Source organism: Crinia signifera, chromosome 1 (assembly GCF_055691185.1).
Source record: "Crinia signifera chromosome 1, ASM5569118v1, whole genome shotgun sequence".
In the NCBI taxonomy this organism is placed as follows: Eukaryota; Metazoa; Chordata; class Amphibia; order Anura; family Myobatrachidae; genus Crinia; species Crinia signifera.
This window is the reverse complement of record NC_139217.1, coordinates 185970467-185989801: the sequence shown is the minus strand read 5'-3', so window position 1 is coordinate 185989801 and position 19335 is coordinate 185970467. Positions and strand designations below refer to the sequence as shown.

General features: G+C 43.8%; 1 protein-coding gene across 2 annotated transcripts in view; it reads left to right on the top strand.

Moving 5' to 3' along the window:
* The window catches only part of BANK1 (B cell scaffold protein with ankyrin repeats 1), a 418472-nt gene that overhangs the window by 317666 nt on the left and 81471 nt on the right, over positions 1-19335 (top strand). For both annotated transcript variants that reach the window (XM_083179030.1, XM_083179029.1), the window contains exons 12-14: positions 675-902; positions 5436-5690; positions 8626-8865. In XM_083179030.1, coding sequence (XP_083035156.1) covers positions 675-902; positions 5436-5690; positions 8626-8865 — 723 coding nt within the window. The remainder of the gene's footprint in view (positions 1-674; positions 903-5435; positions 5691-8625; positions 8866-19335) is intronic.

The following is a 19335-nucleotide window of genomic DNA, read 5'->3' as shown; positions in this document are numbered from 1 at the left end:
GCACTCACCAAATGTCTCTTCATGAAGCTTTAATATTGGTACATTACCAGTCAAATCATATGTAGGTCTACGTTTCGGCCACTAGGTATCCTGACTCTGGATCTGTGAGGACGTCTACTGTTGACCTGTCTTAAGAAAGGCCACCTAGTGGCCGAAACGTAGACCTACATATGATTTGACTGGTAATGTCCCAGATTCTCTAAGCTTCAAAAGTGATAAAATGGAGAGTGATAAACAGCCAGACAATCAGCTCCTACCTGCAATGTCACAGACTGTTTTTGAAAAATTTCAGACAGGAGCTGATTGGCTGGCTGTTTATCACTCTCCATTTTATCACTTTTGAAGTTTAGAGAATCTGGCCCAATGTACCAATATGAAAGCTTTATGACAAGACATTTGGTGAGTGCCCTTATTGGATTAACCATATCCTACCTTGCTATATATATATATATATATATATATGTATATATATATATATATATATATATATATATATGTATATACACTAAATTGTCTTGTACTGTAATTCGTTATTTGTTAGGTGCTGCTGAACTTTTGTGGCGCAATATAAATAAATTATATTAATAATAATGGTCATTGAGCTTTTAATAGAAAATCCTAAATTGTAAAATAAGCATAATAGGAAACATAAAGTGGAATTTCTACTATGACAGAGAAAGCGATAAGCAAAGAGAAGATACCATGTGATGCACTCAGTGAGTACCCAGCTGAAGGATATGATAGTGAATATAAAGAGGAACTAGTGACAGTCGCTACCACTGAGGATGATGTCTACATAATATTTGAAACCAGCAGCAAATATCCTATTGCCTCAAGCTCAGCAGCTCCAGAGGCCATGTCAAATCCTGCAATAGAAAGAGGAGCATCATACATCAATAAAGGTAAAACTGATTTCTGCTGTGCAGTACAAATTCTAAATACATATTTACTATTAATGGTATGTATCTTTCTATATCTCACAATATCAGGATGCACTAGGTAACTCTGCTTTGATATATGACACTTGTTTACTGTATTTTTGTGAGAATGAGTAAAAGCACAAGAAAAAGCAGCTGAATCTGTATCATAGCATTTCCTATGCAGATTCAGAGACTCAGTTCAACACACAGTTATACAAGTGTCAGCATAGTTCCCTGGTGCGTACTAATCTTGACTCAAAACAGACAAATGACACATGTAGAGTCTCAATGGACCTGGCGCACTGAGATGGGCTGTTTCAACAGTGGAAGCAGCAGCTTCCTGCTTGAAGCCTTTTGGTTCCCCACATTCCTATCATCACCCAGTCCCCACCATTTTTTTGGGGGCAAAGGATGCCGGCATCCCACAGTGCTTGCTGACAGCACCTGCCACTATTATTTACACTGGGTTAGTGAGTGGTGATACATGCATGGTAGGGTGCAGGACTATTTTTCAGCAGGCTCCAGCAGGAACTGAGGCCCTTATTCTAGTTCACTCTTTCTGACAGAATATTTCTTAGATGGACAAAACCATGTGCACTGCAGGTGAGGCAGAGATAATTCGATTTGGGTGGGGTTTTACACCTGCCTCACCTGCAGTGCACATGGTTTTGCAGTGGCGTAAGTTCATACCAGGTGCCCGGAGGCGACAAAGATTGCAGTGCCCCCCCAGCATCTATTAACCGCTAACATGGGGACAGTAAGCAGTAGCTGAGACTAGGATCTCTGTCACCCACCAGCACACAACCTCCCACCGGTCCCCGTCAGCCTGTCTGCATGTGTGCAACTGCGTACACAATATACATAAAATCACACATATATAGTCCCACATATGCATACATACACCTATGCATACATTCAGTCATATATACATAGTCAAACACCAGTATGCATACATATACAGTCACACTCCTATTCACAGACAGTCACACCCATGCACATATACAGTCACACACCTATTCACAGACAGTCACACCCATGCACATATACAGTCACACACCTATTCACAGACAGTCACACCCATGCACATATACAGTCACACACCTATTCACAGCCAGTCACACCAATGCACATATACAGTCACACACCTATTCACAGCCAGTCACACCCATGCACATATACAGTCACACACCTATTCACAGACAGTCACACCCATGCACATATACAGTCACACACCTATTCACAGCCAGTCACACCCATGCACATATACAGTCACACACCTATTCACAGACAGTCACACCCATGCACATATACAGTCACACACCTATTCACAGACAGTCACACCCATGCACATATACAGTCACACACCTATTCACAGCCAGTCACACCAATGCACATATATAATACAATAGTTACACAGATAAATAAATACATATAGTGCACCTTGTCACACTCACCATTCATCCTGAGGGCCTGCCGTTTGGCCCCGCCCCCTTTTCGGACTGTCCAGCTCCTCCAGAGCCTCAGCCTGCTGCCTGGTTTATTAAACCCTGTGGAAAGGCTGGTGAGGGGTGTCAGGGGCTGAGAATACTAGCCCCATCTTCATCTGGCTGCCGGGTGCATGGACAGCACTACAGGGAAGAAACTGAAAGTAAATGATATTGTGTTTACTTTCAGTTTCATGCCTGCAGTGAGTGCACACAGGACCCGGCTGCCGTAGCAGCAGTGACTGTAAGTGCTGCTGACTTTGATCTGGCTGGGCTCCCACAGTTTTGCCCCCCTAATTTTTGCACTTGCTCCTTCTCTCCTGCTGTGACTGCTCTGCGTTGCCGCTCACTGCAGAAGCAGAAGGACAGGAGATGCCTGGTTCTGGCTCCTCTGTGCCCCCCCTAGTGGCTAACGCCCGGCGGCCAATGTCTCCATTGCCTCCGGGAGTTACGCCACTGTGGTTTTGTCCATCTAAGAAATATTTTGTCAGAAAGAGTGAACTAGAATAAGGACCTCAGTTCCTGCTGGAGCCTACTGAAAAATAGCCCTGGTAGGGTGTGTGTGCTTCTACTGCAAACTGTCTAACTGCATCATCACAGCTGTGTTGGGTGATGTGGAGTGTAGTATGTGCAATTCCCTTCTTCCTCAAAGGTTTTCAATTGTATAATATAGGGGATGGATGTGGGTCTGACCTTTTCTTATTATTACACTGTTTCCCTGCTCCTCACTGATTCTTGCTGATTATATAGATGCATACCCTCCAACATCTGAAGGGCAGAAATCGGTACACATTCAGAAAGGGTGTGTGGCTACATGTAAATGGGGTGTGGTCATGGGCAAATGGGGCGTGGTCATGCCTCCTTTTCAAATGTGTACTGGGCATTTATATTTCTTTTATAAGGTATGTGCCCCAGCCCCGCTCGCTGCGCTTGATAATCCGGGTCCCGCCGCCGCCGCATTCCAAGCTGTGCAGTTCTCATCCTCAAGCAGCTATCTCTGCTGCGCTTCGTGCCTGGAGTCCTGTCCCCTGAGTGCGTCATGACGTTGGCCAGGGAGTTGGGACCCGCAACCCACCCTTGGGAACGGGTGCTTGGCCAGGGGAGAGTGCACCACTGACAGCCTGGAAGGCAAAAAACTGGTACATTCAGTACAGATTTTATTTGCCGATATAGATAGTTAAGAATCGGTACTGTACCGGCAAATTCGGTACAGTTGGAGGGTATGTAGATGTCATCAAGTAAAGTTTAGGTGCTGTAGCCAAGGTGACATTTAGAACATCAGTAAAACAGCTGACCGGGAAACTGATTCCGGAGAAGAAGGGAAGAGGTATATATTGTATGATTGATAAAAAAACCTACACTCTGACAGGTTTTTCTTCTATATTTATAAATGCATCTATGGATACCAACCCCCGCTGTGCCTCCACCCACATTATGCCAGCTTCCCCCACTTCAACACTATGTAGGGTTGTTGTTTCCTTTTATGTGGGGATTGCCCAATTTGTCAGTCTTGTGCAATGGCATTTTAAGAAAGGAAAGGCCTGTGTAGCCTTCTCTGTCTGGGCCCTATTCTCTCTGCCAGCAGTTGCTTAGCACGACAGCACATACATGCCAACCACAGGGGGCCCCTAGATAGAGTGGGGCCCAGGGGTAATGACCCCATGTGCTCCCCCTTTAATCCGGCCCTGTGTGTGTAAATCTGACACTAATACTAGTCAGTGCCTCTCCAGCCATTTACCTCATCACACGTCACTGCCTATCCCTAACTCTCATACTTATCTTTGAAGTTGTTGACATTTTGACCTATCTGGATCGCATTTACCCCCTAGTATCATTATCTGGAGGTATTCTGTGTGGGCATATATGGATATTGGGTACTTGTTTCCTAGCACGGCGCCCACGATTTTCAATCGTATGGCATCTTATGCATTGTATCGCATCGCATGCCATATAGCCGCATGCGATGCGATGCGATTTTGGCCCCCCTCTACTTTTTGTAATTGTATAAGCACCCTAATGGGTGCTTACAATGTTAAATGCACCCCCACACCACCCCCACTATGAACGCCAACCCGAAGCGTGGCGAGAGCAGCGAGCCCGCGAGGGGCGTCGGTACGCGTCCTCCGACCTTTTCATACCCCCACTATCCACGTCGATGTAGAGTTGATTTAACAGAGTTTGGCGAGCGCAGCAAGCCACTGTGCCCGAAGCGTGGCAAGCGACCGCGTATTACTTTATATGTATTCCGCGTCCGCTCGCCATGCTTCCGGCTCGGTGGCTCGCTGTGCTCGCCACACTATCTAAAATCAACTCCACGCCGACGTGGATAGTGGGGGTATGAAAAGGTTGCTTCGGGTTGGCGTTGATACTGGGGGTGGTGTGGGGGTGCTTTTAACATTGTAAGCACCCATTACAGAGCTTATACAATTAATAATCTTATAGGGGGGCCATTTAACATTGTAAGCACCCATTACAGGGCTTATACAATTAATAATCTTATAGGGCAGCCATTTATCATTAAAAACACCCATTAGGGTGCTTATACAATTTAAAATTGTATACCATTGTATATGGCATACAATGCGATGGTATACGATTTTACATTGTATAACATCGGGTGCCATCGCGCAACATCGCATCGCATCGCATACAATTGTAAGGCTTATGGTATGCGATGCGATGGGCGCCGTGCTAGGAAACAAGTACCGGATATTGCATCATATTATATAACCTAAAAAAATAAGTCTTATAAAAAGAGTGCTACTTACATATTTATTCAGTTTATAGAGCAGGTTATTTTATCATTTAAGATTTATGCACATGAGATTATGTGTAATAATGCATGTGATAATATGTTAATTATAGAGAGGGTGATGAACTACTTTTAATTTTATGATGGAAAGAAATATGATTATGACATTGTACAGTCGCTTTTCATTCCAAAAAACATTTAATGTGTGACTAATGCTTTTCCTTATGACTGGGATGTATGTTTAGAGTTTAAATTATGTTGGAATTTATGCTATGACAGAGGAAAGTAAAGACCATGATGATGAAAATGAGTTATCTGAGGAGCTGGACAATTACACAGATCGAGGAAATGACATAGAATGTGACGAAGAGGAATTGGTAGTTGCTTCCACTGAGGACGATGTATACATAGTATTTGAAACCAGCTTTAAAGACAAACAAAAACAACAAAGAAACTTTATTGATCATAACTCGCCAGATCGAGAGGACAAATCAAATTGTACAAAAGAAAATAATGAATCGTACATTGTTCAAGGTAACATTGTTTTTCTTTTCTTTTTATTGCCAGTCAATACCTCTTTGTTAGAAATGATAATAAACACAGCTTTCATATATTAACATTTTTACCACTGAATTACCAACACTAACCAGGGAATTTCTGTCTCATTTAGCCTGTCAGTTAGTATTAGAGATAAGTGGTTTGGTTCGGTTCTTCCCAGCAAATTCGTCTCTCAAAAGCTCTGATTCATAAGGGTAAATGTACTAAAGTTTCTAAAAAATAAAAAGGGTACTTATGTAATATCTGGGCTCCCGTTTTTCATATGAGACCGCGTCCCCTCGCGGGGCTCGCTGCGCTCGCCACGCTTCGGTCATGGTGGCTCGCTGCGCTCACCACACTATATAAAATCTACTCCATGCGTAGTTGGATAGTAGGGGTATGAAAAAATGGGGTGCATTTAACATGGGAGCCCAGATAATACATAAGTACCATAAAAAGATGCAGCCCGGAACCTCTAAGCCTAGTCCGGTTTTGGAAAATAGGGGGATGAACAGCATGTAGTCTACCTGACATAACATTGACAAGTCCTAAATTGTTCAGCCAGGACTGGAATGCCTCAGAAAGTCAATAAAAAAACAGAAGGGCCCAACCGCTGAAGGTACAGCCAGCCCAGGGCTTTTAGCTGGGAAGTGGCGGTGTAGTTTAGAAGTGATGAAAGAGCTAATAGTTGTTCTTTACAGGTGGTCTACAAGTCCCAGCAAGCCTGCATTGGCATGATGGCATTTATGGAACAACAAATGCCAGCATTAAATTCATACCAGGGGTAGTATTCAATGCTCCGGTGAGTGCACGGCATGGTACCCTGTTTTGGATTCGCCGTGTGCTCCCTATGCTTCCGCCATCCTCCCTGTCCGCCACCAGCCCTCCCTCTCACCGTATTCAACTAGTCAGGGGCTCGATGCCCCTGACGGCGAAATTGTTCTTACCAGGCGAACGCCACACACAGCAGGGAGGACGGTGGAAGGCAGGGGGATGGCAGCCTCCCTGCCAGCGCAGCACGCAGCAGCAGGGGGGATGGTGGAGGATAAAAAGGGCTGGTGGGGAGACAGGCACAAAGAGCACCTGAATGAAGCTGCGGCCAGAGAGGAGACAGGGCAAGCGGGGAGGTGCTTGGAGCGCTGAAATGTTCCCGCTTCGTGCATATGTAATGAGCGGGACCAAGCGCATTGAATATCTTATGTGCGTCCCCCGTCCCCCCCCCCCCCCCCCCCCCCGCATATGTAATGAAAAAGAAAATTAAAATTATGTGGTGCTTGGAAAGAAATCAAGATAGCAAGATCCTTCAAATAATAATGAAACTGATTTTTTTACACCAAAAAAAAATAATAGAAAACCTTTATTTTAAAAGAACACATTCCAGTTCACCTAAAAAAGATGTTGAATGCAAAATGATGAAACTCGGCTAAAATCAGGTTGATAGCAGTTCTCCATTCTATCATTGAATACACTCTCGGCGAAATTAGAGTCAAAACCCCATTGAAATACACCAGCGATTTGCAGCGACTATGAAATGGTGAATTGGCCGGCATTCACTGTTCGGTTTCGGCGAACAGTGGTCATTGAATACAGCGAATAACATTTTCGGTGCAAAATTTTACAGTTCACCGAAAAACAGCTCTGTTCACAGAAAAAAGCGGTGAATCAAGAGCATTGAATACTGGCCTAGGGCTTTGAGGCTACCTGTAAAACAAATATTAAAATAAACAAAAATAATAAAACACACACCAAATATTGTATACTGGTGTTTAATAAAAAAAACCTCCCCCATGCTTCCCTATTTAACCAATATATTCCTTTCAAAACACAGGGATAAAGTCCTCTTCGTTTCATGTAGCATCATAACACTTGGCAAAACAAAAAAATCCTGTTAGACTGGCTCTCTGCACAGTGTGCATGAGAGCTATGACATTGTGAGCGGATTACTCCCGGTCACTCTATAGAAATGAATAAGAAAGTGCTGATTGGCTGAATGCCATAGCAATTGCTCCCATGCATGCAGCCATCATCTCTTCCCCATACTGCACATCTCTGTGGCAGTGTCCTAATGTGACCTGTCATGTCACTGGAGCTCTGCTACTGTACACAGTGTACAGGACCAGTCTGTTCAGTTTGATCTTTTGCCAAGAAGCCACATTGGAACATAAGCGATGTGTCAGGGAGTGTTTGTTTTAAAAACAGACAGACTGCAAGTGACAGCAGGTCCTTAATGTCCAGGTATGCTTTTTTATTTGGAGGGGGGGGGGGGGGGGTTGTGGCCCTCATTTTATGGGGGGAACTCCACACTATTTTCATCTAACATTGCGAAAATTGCAGTGTTCCGGGGCTGGTTATAGATTTTTTGGGTAGGAAGGGGCAAAATCATTTTTTCTTGCATTTAATCATATATTTACTCTTACATACTCTTTCAGACAGATTATAAAAATGAATATACAATTAAATACTTTAAACAGCACAACAAAAAATACCACTTACAACCAGGGCAGCTGAGAGGTATGCCGTGCCCCTATAAACTTTTGGGGATTTGGCCTAATTGCGGGAGGCGTGGCCACCTCCTGTGATTAGGCCATGCCCCCAAAATATTTAGGGCGTTTCAAAAAAGCCTTTAAAGTCGAGGGGGGAGTGTTATTGTCACCACCCCCCCCCCCCCCCCCCCCCCGCGCCGTAGCAGCACACACCTACAGCATGAGCTCTCACACTGTCATCAAGATGCTCATACTGAGCCTGCTGTAGGTATGTGCTGCCTGGGAGGGACGGAATGGGGGGGGGGTCAGACCAGGACGGGCCCCTCCAGCAAGCCTGGGCCCGGTTAACTAGTACCCCCCCCCCCCCCCCATCTCAGCGGCCCTGCTTACAACACTAGCATCTACCTGGTGTTCCATAAGCAGTTATTAATCAGTAATATTTGTTGTAGCAGAGGGAAGAGATCCCTGCATTGAAGAGCCCTATTTTTGGGATGAGATAAATGAAGAAGACCCGTACAGCCTTGCTTACTCGGATGATGACTTGTACCTGGAGTTACCCTTTGAACTGACCGATAAAGATCCCACAAAAGAGAGGAAGTCCTTTATTGTGCACAGAGCCCCAGCTCCGGCTCCTCGCCCACAGCAGCAGCAAACAGGTCCAAATATTGAAGACTCCTACATCACTAGAGGTAAGAACACAACTATTAACTTATATTTCTTATACCACATTGAAATTGCTAAACCGGGTCCGACCTGGGATTTTGTTCCTGGGTCCCACCATTTTGGTTGACCTGGGTTATTCAGTTTGGTACTGGTTGCAACCCACCGATAGCCAGGGTTATAGGTGAGGTGTGAAAGGAATATTACATTTCTCATGCATTTTATTTTATTGGCCACAAACCAACCAATGAAGTAACTAAGTAAACATCACAAGACTGTATTCTATGGACAATGCTGATAATCATCAGGGGATTTTAAGTCCCCAAGTATTCAGAACAGGTCAGGTTTAATTGATTTCTCTAATGGCTGGGTGAGTAAATCTTTTTTTTGCTGTGTCAATAATTATCCCACCTGCTTCCATACACAGACATCCTGAAAGAAATTACCCATTGGGAACAATGGAGGGTTTAGGTTGAGAACCACTGCTTTAAAATATGCCATGGCTGAAAAAGCCAAAATAAATGACCAATCAGAAATGTGCTATTGATTATGTCCACATTTTTAGCTCGCTGTCTTCAGGTTCTTTTCTAAGTATAGGGTCACATGGGTACATCGAAAAACATCTTGTGTTCATAGGACTCGATGTCGTGAAGACAAACTAAAAGGGGACTATTTTCTTTGTATGACAAAGCAAGCTCCTTATGTGATACACATAACAATTGCTAAGCTTACTCACTATTATACTGCTGTTGTTTCATTTAGAAGCCTTTATGGGGAATTTTACTCAGGCAAAATGTTTGAGAAATTCCTGTACGAACAAGGAAAAAAGGAAATCTCAGTTCAGCTTTGTGTCAATGGTTCATATTTCTTTTTTAAGTTCATGCTTTCATTATAGCTAAAGGTTTAGAATCCATCATATGCGATGTTTGGTCTGTTTCTGTATAAGAGTTTTTGTATAGCATATAGCACTCTGCCTAAAATAGCAATGTTCCGCACAGAAACCAGATAGAAGGAAACTACAGTTTTCAGTAAAGACATAATGTGGATAATGGGCTTCTGAGAAAGGAAGAAATTCTATCAGGGCTGGAGGAAGCGGCTAAAATTGTTCAAAGGTCTATACCAGTGGCGTAAGTTCGTCCCAGTTGCCCGGAGGCAAGATAAATATTGGTTTCCCCCCAATAGTTCAATCAGTAAGGTGTCTGTCTCTAATACAGGGTGTGACACTTGCAAAAATGATGTTAGGATGGGGAGTCAGCCACAGAAGTGATTTTAACGGCTTTCAATTAACTGATTCAAACTCACAGGGTAGGAGAGGTGCCCCCTTGGGAGCAGGAGTCCGGCAGCAGATCAATCCATTGCCTCCCAGAGTTCTGCCTCTGGTATATACTGAAGGCTTGACAAACTGTAACCTGTCCTGTGTGTGAGTGTTAGGTGTTTGTGCTGCTACCCCTACGCTTATAAGACACACTGGCTCCCAAAATGCATAAACATAGCACATTTGCAGACCTTTTGTAAGAAAATTAGAAAAACATTTTTAATAATTATGATTTACTCTTGTGACCAGATTTGCATCATCCTGCTGTCATGATAATTGGACCCTTTTTTCATAATAAAGTCTAGAGCTGGAGCTCCATCCATCCTATTATTCAACTGGCTCTGGATTCCAATATTTATATTATTTGTATGCCAAATATATCTTTCTTATCTAAATGCCTAATGATTTTTTATACTCCAACTTTTAATTGTAGGTCAAGACTTCTTGTTCCAATTCTTTTCGGTACTTGTGTAGTTTCACGGCGCCAGTGTTTGTTTATTAATCCAGACAGCTGTGTTTAATGAAAATTGGCAGCTTGCCAGAGTCTGTGATTACTTTAATTGTGAAACTTGGCTGGTTTCCAGACTCCTACACTGTACTAGGCTAGCGCGCGCTCACTCTGTGCTTAATCTGTGTAACTGTACTAAGCTACGTTATCGGTGAAATAGCATTTATTTTTTGGCGCTGCAGTAGCGTCCCAGTCACAAACAGCGGCTGTAGTCGCAAACTGCGTCTAGTTGGTCGCAGTCAGAATTTGCGTCCCAGTCCCAGTTGTGTCCCAGTCACAAACACACTTTCCACGCCACCCAGAAGCAGGGCCAGCGCACGCGGTACGCATCCGACCAACCTTTTCATATCCCCACTATCCACATCGGTGTGGAGTCTAATTAATATAGTGTGGCGAGTGCAGCGAGCCACCGAGCCCGAAGCGTTGCGAGCGCAGCATGTCCCACGAGGGGACGCGGAATACATGTGAAGTAATCCGCGTGCGCTCGCCATGCTTCGGGGTGGCGTAGAAAGTGTGTTTGTGACTGGAACGCAACTGTGACTCAAAATCTGACTGCGGCCAACTAGACGCAGTTTGCGACTACAGACGCTCTTTGTGACTGTGACGCTACTGCAGCGCAAAAAAAAACGATATTTCACCGATAACGTAGCTTAGTACAGTTACACAGATTAAGCACAGAGTCTGGAAAGCAGCCAAGTTTCACATTTAAAGTAAACACTGACTCAGGACGTGGACTCTGGCATGCTGCCAATTTTCTAAGAAACTGTAAACACAGCTGTCTGGATTAATAAACAAACACTGACGCCGTGAAACTACACAATTACCTTCTTTTCTTCTTTGGGCGGTATTCAATGTGAATACCAGCGACGTGCAGCGAATCCTGTTTAGGATTCGCTGCACATTCGCCACTGCCCGCCACGTTCCGGAGCCTCGATGGCTCCTGTATTCAACGAGTCAGGGGCTCACTGCCCCTGACTGGCGAATTTGTGCTCCTGCGGCGATGCCGCAGGGAGCCTTAGGACGGTGGCAGGCAGGGAGATGGAAATCTCTCTGCCTGCCCCAGAGCGTATGTGGGGGGGAGGTGGGCTCCCCGGGTGCCAGCAGAGAACCGGGTATATTCACTACACCCAATAACGATCGGGTGCAGTGAATATATGAATATCTAATGAGCGGCTCGGCTCCGGCGCCCCCTGCTGGCTGTTGTGTAAAAAAAATATATATATATTTTTTTAAAATTAAATATATATTCATGTGCTTACAGCACATGAATAAAAATAGCATGCCCTCCTCAGAATAAAATTCCTGATTTTTTGACACCAAATGTAAAAAACAAAACACTTTATTTTAAAAGTTCACATTCCACTTCACCATAAAAAGATAGCGATTGCTACTCGGTGAATCATGGCGAAAAAAACCTTGAAATGTATTCGCCATCTGCTCATTGAATAGGGTGATTCACCGTTTTTGTCAAAAATTCGCCAAACAGCACAAATTCGCCATAAAAACATGGCGAATCAGGCTCATTGAATACCGCCCTTTGTGTTTCAAGTAATATTGTGTCTGGAATAATTTACAGTATTTCTCATAAAATGTGACTTCTGGCACATGGAGAAAAGAAATGATCGTTCCCTACATTCAATCTGTCTCAAAATCACCACTACTTCCACGTGACGTCTTCACGCTAGCACCCTCCGTTACTCCAGCCTAGCTCAACCCAGCTTGCCCGGACCGACACGTCCCTGATACAGTGAGACGCTACCACCGGCTCCTTTTATCCACCTGATTCGGCAGGCACGGACGCCAGCGCTGTACTTCATGGTATCGTACTTCTGCCCTCCTCCGACTTCAAACCAGGCGGACTGAGATTCATTCCCCGCTTTCCGGCATTAACATCTGAGCCGGCTACTCATTCATTCCAGCGGGTTGAGCCGCAGAAACATCAGGCTCCCCGCCTCCTTTCCTACAACTACGGAAGGGTGAGATAATTATTCTAAGTCAGTTATTATAAGCTACAGTGATACCCCGTTGGACTGCCTTGTGCGTGTTATTATACATGCTAACCAATCAAAAGGGGCTCTTTCACTTTTAGCTTGTTTTCTACTAACTTTTCGGCTTGGCTTGAGCTTTTGTGCTACTAATTACATCATTTATACGGAGCAACAATCTGCATGCGTGATGAACAGTTAATTAAGCTTTGCTATTGCTACATATAGCTTCCAAAAATCTGTGCAATATACTCAGCTATTTACTGCATGTTTTATTATAATTATAAGCTCAATTTGCTTATTTTATTGTCCTTTTTTACTTTTTCTTTTATTTTGTACTAAATAAATATTATATGCTAAATTCAGAGGTATGTCCAGTTTTCATATTGTTCACCAATATCTACCAGAGCAATAATTACACCATTAGCGCAAAGTGTTAACACCCTTTTTCTATGTCTCAAAATCATGCCACATGCACCTACAGTATAAAACATTTAAAATTTGCCCTTACCTTACCCAAAACACTGCAAAAACTCTAATCCATGCTCTCATCTCACGCATTGATTATTGCAATAGTCTTCTTATTGGCCTTCCCCAATACAGACTCTCACCACTACAGTCCATCATGAATGCAGCTCCGAGGCTAATCTTCCTAGCCAGACGTTCATCGTCTGCAAAGCTACTCTGTCAGTCACTTCACTGGTTACCTGTATTCTACTGCATTCAATACAAAATTATTTTACTTACACACAAAGCCATAAACCAAACTACACCAACATACATCTCTTCTCTTATCTCAAAATATCTTCCAACCCGACCTCTACGCTCCTCACAAGATCTGCGTCTCTCATCCACACTCATTACTCGCTCCCATTCCCGACTGCAGGACTTTATTCAGGCTGCACCCACTCTGTGGAATGTCCTCCCAAGCACAATAAGACTCTCCTACAGTCTCCAAACCTATAAACGTTCCCTGAAAACTCACCTCTTCAGGCAAGCTTATCTTATTCCAGAACCTGCCACTTAACCTTCATATACTGTTCCTATCTAATCACATCCCCACTGTACAGTCCACACATACCCACTAATTTTTTTTCACATTTTCCATCCTCCTGGCCCAGGCGCACATGCAGGGGAAGTTTCCGAGTAATTAGAACCCCCCCCCCCCCCGGCTGCCGATGGTCGGATTTATCATGTAGTGGTGTTGTGATTTTTGGAGCCAGAGCTAAGCGGTACTGTCTGTGACTCCCTTCCTTCGGCTGCAGTCTCTGAGTCTGTGAGGGTGAGATGCAGCCGCTGCCAGGCAAGTCATCTCAGGTCACACAGGTCAACTCCTCTCAGGCTGATCATCTCACATGTGTACAGCCTGAGAGGAGAAAAGTACACAGTAACAGCAGTGCTATGTTCTGGCCAAAAGTGACTCAAGCTGTGAGAGGTGAGTGGTGCAGGGGAAGCCAGCGGTAATTATTATAGTTCTACAAGGGAGCAGGGAACTGACACATGTTTGGGTCACACAGCACACTGTGGGGGAGGGTGGGGAGTAGTTTGTGCCTGTGATTTCTGCATAAAACTGAGAGTATGGGGGCGGGAGGGATTGGACTGAAATGTCTACCTAGAGGTGCTCTTCTGTGTATGGGGTGGGGGCTGTGCTGACTATCTACAAAGGGCTGTGCTGGCTATCTACAGGGGGCTGATCTGTCTATGGGGGCTGTGCTGACTGTCTATGAAGAGCTGTGCTGTCTATGGTGGGCAATGCTGATTATCTATGGGGGCTGTTCCGTCTGTGTGGGATTATGCTGACTATAGGGTTCTGTGCTATCTTTCTATGGTTGAGCTGTGCTGACTATAGGGGTGCTGTTCTATCTATGGGGGCTATCTTATGGGAGCCTGTGCTGTCTATCTATGGGGGAGCTATGGGGGAGCTGTTCTGACTATGAGGGGGGGCTGTGTTTCCTATGGGGGTCTGTTCTGTCTATGAGGGGCTATGCTGACTATGGGGAGATGTGCTGCATGCATTTCTATGGGTGGCTGTGTTAACTATGCAGGGACTGTGTTTTCTATGGCAGGCTGTGCTGTCTATGGGGGGCTGTGCTCGCTATCTATGGCGGGGGTGGGGGGCTCTGCTATCTATGAGTAGCTGTGCTGTCTATCTATGAGGTCAGCTGTGTTTTATCCAGGGCAGGCTGCAGCATAAATCCAACATCCCTAGGTCCTAATTTTTGTTGACTTGCAAGGCTGCAAATTTCGCAGCCTTGTGAGTCCCCCAGACGCCACCTTGGCCCTAAAAACGCCAAGATTCTAATCCCAGGATTAGAACTTCCAAACCCGGAATTCCAGGATTGGCCTGTGCATGCACAAATCTACTGCCGGGCAGCGTTTAGAACCCACTCATGTAAAGTCCTTCCTGGTAACAGAGAGACAAAATCCAGAAGAGATGGATCGTGCAGACAGTTAAGCAGCCTAGCGGGGGTAAGGTGCATGGTCTTGTGGCCCAAATCCTCTTGTGTTGAAACTGCAGGGGTCTGGAGATGCTGGGCTGCAGGGTCCAGTCAGTCTGCATTGCCAGCTCCTACACTGTGACAGGATTCCACTGCCTGAGTTACATAACTGGAACAGCCAAGCAATGGTACAATAATCACCTTCAGCATTTACTTTACTCACATCTATAATAGCAATGTGTTAGGGTTGAATGTAGTGCTATCCCCTACATCATGTATCCTCACCTTAGACTGAGTTTAATTAACATGCACTGCAGTTACATTTTCACATTTCCTCAGTTCACCTGTCTTCTGCAAATAGTGCCTAAGGTTGTATCTGACCTTATTGTAACCCTCTGAAACAGACATTTCATATACAACTAGTAGTTTATTGCAAGCTATACTATTAAGGATAGTTATGCCAAGCCCAAAATTTAAATGAAATGTAATATACCCAATTTTATCAATTCGATGGTATGTCTATTCTCTGTACAATATAAGTATTCCCACATTCATGCAGCGCCAAAATCTATATTCATGTAGCACTGGCCCTGGCTGTACATTTTTTTAAACATATTTCGGCAGGAACAGCATAGTTCCACATGGAGTTAAGCAGGATCAGGGTTTAGAGCAGCAGCAGAACTGATTAGATCCAGTCCAGGTTTGTTCTAAAGGTGCATACACACTGTACAATTTCTTGACCAATTTTTTTGAAAGCCATTTCCATTGAACCCAGTGTCCTGGGCGAAAGATATTGATGACAGATGAACGACGAATGATGATGCGCATACCTGCCAGTTGTTCATTAAGATTGTTCGTCAACTGTGCATGCAGCTCAATTTGGATATCTTTCAAAAAGAGCCTATATACTGTAGCTAGATCTTTTGTTTTTCGTTTGTTGTCAACATCTTTCGTCCAGGACACTGGATTCAATGGAAATGTCTTTCAATGAAACCCTGTCATATCCTGTTTTTCTAAACTTTTCTAGATTATTATTTACTGGAAAAAATAATCTATATTTACGTGATTTAATAAAGTTCTCATTGCTGTAGAATAAGTTCTAAATATAACTAATATAAGTAGATAGGACGGTGTAATGGTTAGCATTATTGCCTCACCGCACTGAGGTCATGGGTTTCATTCCCACCATGGCCCTCACTGTGCGGAGTTTGTATATTCTCCCCGTGCTTGCGTGGGGTACTGGGGTACTTACTCCGGGTACAGTACTCCGGTTTCCTCCCATAATACAAAAATATACTGGTAGGTCAATTGGCTCCCAACAAAATAGAATATCTGTGTGTGCATGTACATGTGGTACGGAATATAGATTGTAAGCTCCACTGGGGCAGGGACTGATGTGAGTGTTCAAATATTCTCTGTGAAGTGCTGCGGAATATGTATGCGCTATATAAGAAACTGCTAAATAAAAAAATCTACATAATTTTTGTTCAGCCAACAGAGTATTCCTTTCATTGTTATTTTATAGTATAAATGAAACCAATGCACAAATGCAGTGCATCAGAGGGATAGCAGTGTATGTGTGTAGTTCAGTTATGATATTTAATTTTTTTAGAGCAATATGTTATTTCTTTTCTTCATCTTGTTGCCACATACAATAAAACCTTTGTAAAATTCTCATGTGGGCACATAGGTTGATACAGAAAATCTCAGCAGCTAATTAAAGCGTTCAGGAGCTGAACACTAAGCTGTCTCCCCAGCATCTGTCTCACGCTCCAGGGAGCTTGTAGGAAAAAAAGACAAAAGATAAGATTTCAGAGCATCAGAAATTCCTGAGATGTAAAACTACTGTTTCCCAATACACCTAAAGAATCAAACAATTGTCTAAGGAAGAAAATCAGGCTAGAATTCTGCTGGCAGTTCAAAAACCAGTAGGCACTCATTTCAACACAGGACTCAAGTACTGTAGATAAGTTATAGGAAGAGGTAAGTGTGTGTGTGTGTGTGTGTGTGTGTGTGTGTGTGTGTGTGTGTGTGTGTGTGTGTGTGTGTGTGTGTGTGTGTGAGGTTAATGATTGTCCATTTTAAATTCATTATGAAATACATTAAATTATTTCATTTCTCATTCATGTTCCATTAGACTCCGGTGACTTTGTTGTTTTTTTTAAAACTTGTGGAACTCCTTTACTTAACACAAGGTCCCATCATTATTTATTTTCTAACAGTTTCTTATAAGCGCAAACATATTCTGCAGCATTTTGCAGAGAATATTTCAATGTAATCAGCCCAGGGCCGGGTTGGGGGGGATGGGGGGCTCGTGGGGTCAGTACCCCTGGGGCCCCCTCTATCTATTGGGCCCCCTGTGGTTGGCATGTATTTTTCCAAACAAAAATTATCATAATTTTTTTAGCTAAAGGTTTTGTACATGGTAGTGGGGTACTGCTGCAGCATCACCTATCTGCCAGTGTGACAATATTAATGGTGCTGAGCATCTGGAGCCAAGGCACACTGACTGCACAAGTGCAGTGCATTACTGGGAGAGGTCAGAGGCTGAAAGGCTTGTGCTGAGCTCCGCACAGTTAGGGCCATGGTGGGAAATGAACCCATGACTTTAGCGCTGTGAGGCAGTAATACTAACCATTACGCCGTCTGGGTACAGGATGTAATGTAATGGTTCTTGTCATAGACTTTATTGGTGCTTTCCCAACTTTGAAGTCTATGGGGTAAGTTTGAATGACAGCACAGCTCCTATGGAGACGCCTGCTGATTTGCTGGTGGCTATTCTAATGACAGGACTCACATGGATTCCGTCATTTGCGTACAAGAAGTGTGCGTATTAATATGTACATTTCCGGATGTTTGTACTGGTTTGTGTTTTTCTAACCGCTGGAATGACTACATGGACTGAAGAGTAAGCAATCTACACTAGGAATAGGTGGAAATGGATTTTTATATTACGGGTTACCTGGATGTCTACTTGAAAAAAGGGATGTGAAGGGTTATAGGAATTGTAGCTATGTGCGAGTGTACAAGAGTGATTGGTAAAGTTTTACTTTTATGGTGTCTGAGTATTTTGTAAATATTTCCATGCATCAACCCTGGCCTTGTGTGTCTGGAGGGAATGGCTGCCCTTTATTGGGGGGTGGGGGGAGGGGGCACTTCCTTTGGAAACCCCTGCCAGGGATGACTGGTATGGGGATTAATGTTATGGCCAGGGTACCAATACAAGTGTGTCCTCCCTGGCTAGCGTAGCCCGGTGTGGTTTTAAAATTACAGGGACCCCCATTCCCCCCCCCCCCCCCATATATTTGGAATTAGGACTGGTACAGGTGCCTGGTACTGGCTCAAAAATGACAGTGAAACTTCATACATTTTCCTCTGTATTTTTTTAACTTGGACCCGCTCATAAATTTCCACACAGTTTTTTTTCTGTTTTTAACCCTTTTTTAACCCATTTACACAGAGAAGCCTGTACGCATCTCACTGATCTGTGTAGGCTCCGTTGTACATACTGCTGAAGGGGAGATCTATTTTAAAAGTACATTTTGATCTGAGTTTACACAATTCAGTGGGGTATTTGCAGAAAAAAATCTAGGTAAATTCCCACATGTCAGTGTTGTGTATGGAAATTACACCCGAGTTTGGCCAATGGTGTATTTTATCATTTGTACACACCACCTGTGTTTTGTACTTATTTTTAAACAAACTCTCCCATGTTTTTTCTTTAGTGAAAAAAACACCTAAAAACGACATTGCTTGCTAAATTTACCCCTAAGAATCTGCATTAGGGTTATCAGTGTTGCTTCAAAAACAGCTCTATAACAGTGTAGAATTGAACCATCTAAACTACTGTGGTGGTTGTGAGATATATAATGAGGTCAGGAAAGGGATTAAAAGGTTGGAACAGACAATGGGGGAATTCAACATGAATCAGTGATTGCCGAAAACTGCTATTAGCCAACTTTCATCATTCTGTTCATGTGCGCACCCGGTAGTGGGCATACACAAGCCATGAAACTGCGGTTGCATATGACTACAGTCTAAATGCCGATGATGGGCCATTCCGGAGGTGACAGGTTGGTGCAGTTCAGACAACACAGGCATGTCCAGATGGTTTCTGGGGAGGCCATGCAGCTGCATGACATCTAACGCAGTCGCTGTGACCCTAAACTTGGTGACCCAGCACCTGCCTGTATAGAAAAGCACTTAGGTGGCCCCATGCATGCCAGCACCAAAGGTTGTAGTTTTGCAATTAC